The 3,712-nt window shown below is 34.8% G+C and overlaps 2 protein-coding genes across 2 annotated transcripts in view; one reads left to right on the forward strand and one right to left on the reverse strand.

The window, feature by feature from the left end:
• LOC107622557 (protein NDH-DEPENDENT CYCLIC ELECTRON FLOW 5) overlaps positions 1–867 on the forward strand; it is a 2,867-nt gene extending 2,000 nt beyond the window's left edge. Inside the window, exon 3 of the mRNA XM_016324501.2 lies at positions 518–867. Within this exon, the coding sequence (XP_016179987.1) occupies positions 518–712 (195 nt within the window). The 3' untranslated portion in view covers positions 713–867. The remainder of the gene's footprint in view (positions 1–517) is intronic.
• Positions 1,012–3,712, reverse strand: part of LOC107622555 — a 3,188-nt gene continuing 487 nt past the window's right edge. The window contains exons 2-3 of the mRNA XM_016324499.2: positions 2,152–3,485; positions 1,012–1,873 (exon numbers count right to left, since the gene is read on the reverse strand). Of these exons, the coding sequence (XP_016179985.1) occupies positions 1,391–1,873; positions 2,152–3,474 (1,806 nt within the window). The 5' untranslated portion in view covers positions 3,475–3,485 and the 3' untranslated portion in view covers positions 1,012–1,390. The remainder of the gene's footprint in view (positions 1,874–2,151; positions 3,486–3,712) is intronic.

Consider the following 3,712-nt stretch of genomic DNA (forward strand, 5'->3'; position numbering starts at 1 on the left):
ATTGAATTATAATTTAGAATTTTCAAAATTAATATATATAATAAGAATATTTTAGTCATTTTTTATAATAAGAGTATTATAGTCATTTTCTATAAAAAAATTAATTTAGATCAGTTCAACATTTAGTTTATCAATTTTTTGGTCAAATCAATTTATTTGGTCGAATTTTGACAAAAATAACATACTTTGATTTTTTTTGGTGACTATACTTTGATTGATTTTATAGGTTGAATTTTAATTATTAAAAAACGTCTTTAGAAAAAACGTTTTAAGCGTCTTTATGTGAGTAGCTCCCGTTAAGAATACTATAAAAAAAAATATTTTATTAAATAGCTAAATCTTTAAAAAATATTTTATCAAATTTTAGTAGTGAGGAGTTCTTATTTGAACTAAAAAGTTGATGGCTAATTAAGGTAACCCACATTTGGCATCTAATTTAATTTTCAGTCCAAAAATGTGATTTATTTCATGCTAATTCTTTTCATGATTTCATGAAATAAATGTTTCCTTGTATCAGGGTAGAAGAAACTCATTGTCAATTGGAAGGATCGGATTGGACGAGATGTACCTCTTCAGTCCTGGCTCAAAAGTTGAAATTTACAGCAAGTATTCTTACATATTGGTTGGCCAAACTGCCATTCTCAAACCAATAGTAGTAAATCCTCAAGATGTTTGGAACGGAGGGCAATACATACACAATCCAAATCTATAATATGATGCTTAAGCTAAGCTTATATTACAATTAATAGAAAATTATGATTCATGTTTGCAATTTTGGTTTCTCTTTTGAATTTTTATTTCCATTCGATATTTGTATATAAAATATTTACTTTGACTTAATTATTAAAGTATTATACTAATTCTAAACCATACACAAGTACACAACCACCTCACATTTTTCATCTCATAGTAATAAAATTGCAAGTTGATAGGATGTATGATATAAAATGAGTCACTTAAATATTTTTTGAGAAAATAATCGTTTTGGTATCTAAAAGATTCTTTGACAAATTTGACAAAATGAACTTCTAAATATAAGTTTTGTTTGACAAAACAGCCTAAACATCTCGAGTGATAAGCTAACAGTTAGCCTGTTTTGTCAAACAGAGCTAATATTTGAGGTTCATTTTGTCAAAAACAAATATTGAGGTTCGTTTTGTCAAATTCAGAACCTTTCAAGTGCATAAATGACTATTTACTCATATTTTTCTTTTTGTTTTCCTAAATTGTGACTTTGTATAGAAAATCAAGAGAGAAGTGCTCAATTTTATTTGATCCTTTACATCTACATTGAACTTACCAACATTCAGTTGGAATTGACTGATACTTTACATAAAGGTATACCTAAAATGCTCTTAAAATATAAGTCTGTAAACAAGGAATGAACACATTATGTAGGAACAAGATAATGACCATCTTCCTGATTGGTGATCCATAGTAATGGAGTAGCCATTGCAAGAAGAGCAAATGAAAGGCCACAAACCACTTTATATTTAGTCTTCTGAAATGGTTTTCGAATGCGAACCGTCTCAATGTTATCACTATTTTCAGGAGGCACCTGCAAAGCAGAACCAACAGGAATGTCATCTGTTGGTGAGACTGGTTCTTGCCCATCTTGGAACTCATCATAATCAAATAAGCTTCCGTTTGGATTACAATCACAGTTCACATAGTCTGTGAAACAGTTTTCGTCATGTTCGAAGTTGGATCTTCGGCTCCTCTCCACATTGCCGGTCGATAGACTCCTGACCCTTCTGCTCTGCCTGTTGGAGCAACACGAAGTCTCGGCATCTGGATCTTCTAGAGAGTGAATGAGCTTCTGAGGGGTCATAAAGTTGTTCATGGTGTCGGAATTAACTCCAATCTGTGATCTCTGAGTACAATAAAGAAAACAGGAATACTCTCAAACTCTTGGCAACATAAAAATAAATGAAAAGTTTCAATTAACCACAAAATCACACATTCTGACTTGAGATGTATACACACGGAAAGGTTATGCTAAATAATTGTACATTCAATCTACACATTGCAAGGTATGAATTTGTCTCTTTTTTGGTAAATACTATTCAAAAGAACCTCTGTTCCTAATTTCTTCAGCCACCTTTTTATGAAATATGAATAATGAATACTATCAGAGACAGAAACACTTACTCGGGGACTTGTGGTGGTACTTCTGGATACTCTATGACAAGAATTCATGTTCACGAAACCAGCAAACTCGTCTGATAAATTTCTTGCTTGATTACAAAACGGATTCTCAGTGTGTCCCGACCAGGCATTTTCCTGAGCTACAGCTGAGAACAAACCATCTCTGAGAGACACATCAATCCGTCCATTTCCTTGACTCCAAAGCTTCCGGTTCACACCCCTTCGACTATATTTTGAGTGCTGCGAAGGTTGACTCGCTAAAATAGGAGACTTCACTGCATATTCATATCCAGGAAAAAAGTCCAAGGTTTGTGGTTCTGGTGAAATACATGCAGTAGGAGAATGATCTTCATCACCATAAAAACTATCTGCCTCCATACAGTCACTCCTAAAATTTGACCCTGTTACTGATGCAGGACTCTTTACACATGATTTTTTGCTTGCCGTAATTCTCCTGGCAGTTTGCAGAGCTTCATACGCAGCATCTTTGACACATGCCATGTTGTCAAATTGACAGATCTCCATCTTCTCAATTATCTGTTCTAACTCTGAGAAAATACTCCTAGAGTCTATACATTTCATCAACAAGTTCACCATTTGAATGGCTGCAAGTCGCTTCTGAAAATTCGCCTCCAATATCTCAGCTCCAGCATTTAGTATTCTTAGTCCTGCTTGTATGAGTAGTCTTGCATAGGCTTCAACAATCAAAGGATTGGACTTAGCTAAGGACATAACCAAATCCATGTGTGCATTGGCCTGAGACTTCCCCTCTAACGCCGCAGCCACATTCAGGCAAACCTTGTTAACCATTTCATCGGAGGCAAACCGCCAGTTGTCTGAATCCACTAGAGCCTTCAAGCAGAGCGCAGCACCGGAGGTCAAACACTCCTGAGTACTCGAGAGTCCATCACATAGAGGCTTACAAAGCGAACAAATTATGTTCCTCTTCTTGTCTTCTGCGGTTGTTGGGTCAATTCCATATCTTGCAATAGCTAGAACCACCTTTGAGCAAGCTTCCTGAATCTGTAAAGATCCTGCGCTTGATGCTAAGGTCTGAACTATGGATTGCATAATACTACCTATCATGGGAACAATTTTGACACTATGAACCTGTGCAAGAACTTCATAGAGAGAAACTGTGAGCTCCTTCGATAAGGAGCCGATTTTCGCAGTCTCGAAAACTTGTGCAACAAAGATCGGAATTGCCTCGATGTCCAAATCTTTCACATATGACTTCAATGATCTCATCACTGATTTGTAGCTATCTGGATCTTTGTCAAGATTTTCTAGCTCTCGCAACAGTGTTGGACTAAAACTTTTTCCCATTGCTTAATTAACTGAAGCAATATAACAAACACCATGAATACAATAGTAACAAAGTAAATTTCAAAAGCACCTACTTCCATCGCATGGTAAATATATTAATCATTTTGGGCATTCTATATTGCCGAATTGCAAGAAAATTTGGGATATTAACTGAAAGTGCTAACTCGAAACCCAGTACCTCATTTCTTCATCTTGAGATATTAAAAAAAAAAAAAAAAAAAAAAAAAAAAAAAAAACA

The sequence above is a fragment of the Arachis ipaensis genome, chromosome B10, assembly GCF_000816755.2.
Source record: "Arachis ipaensis cultivar K30076 chromosome B10, Araip1.1, whole genome shotgun sequence".
Taxonomy (NCBI): domain Eukaryota; kingdom Viridiplantae; phylum Streptophyta; class Magnoliopsida; order Fabales; family Fabaceae; genus Arachis; species Arachis ipaensis.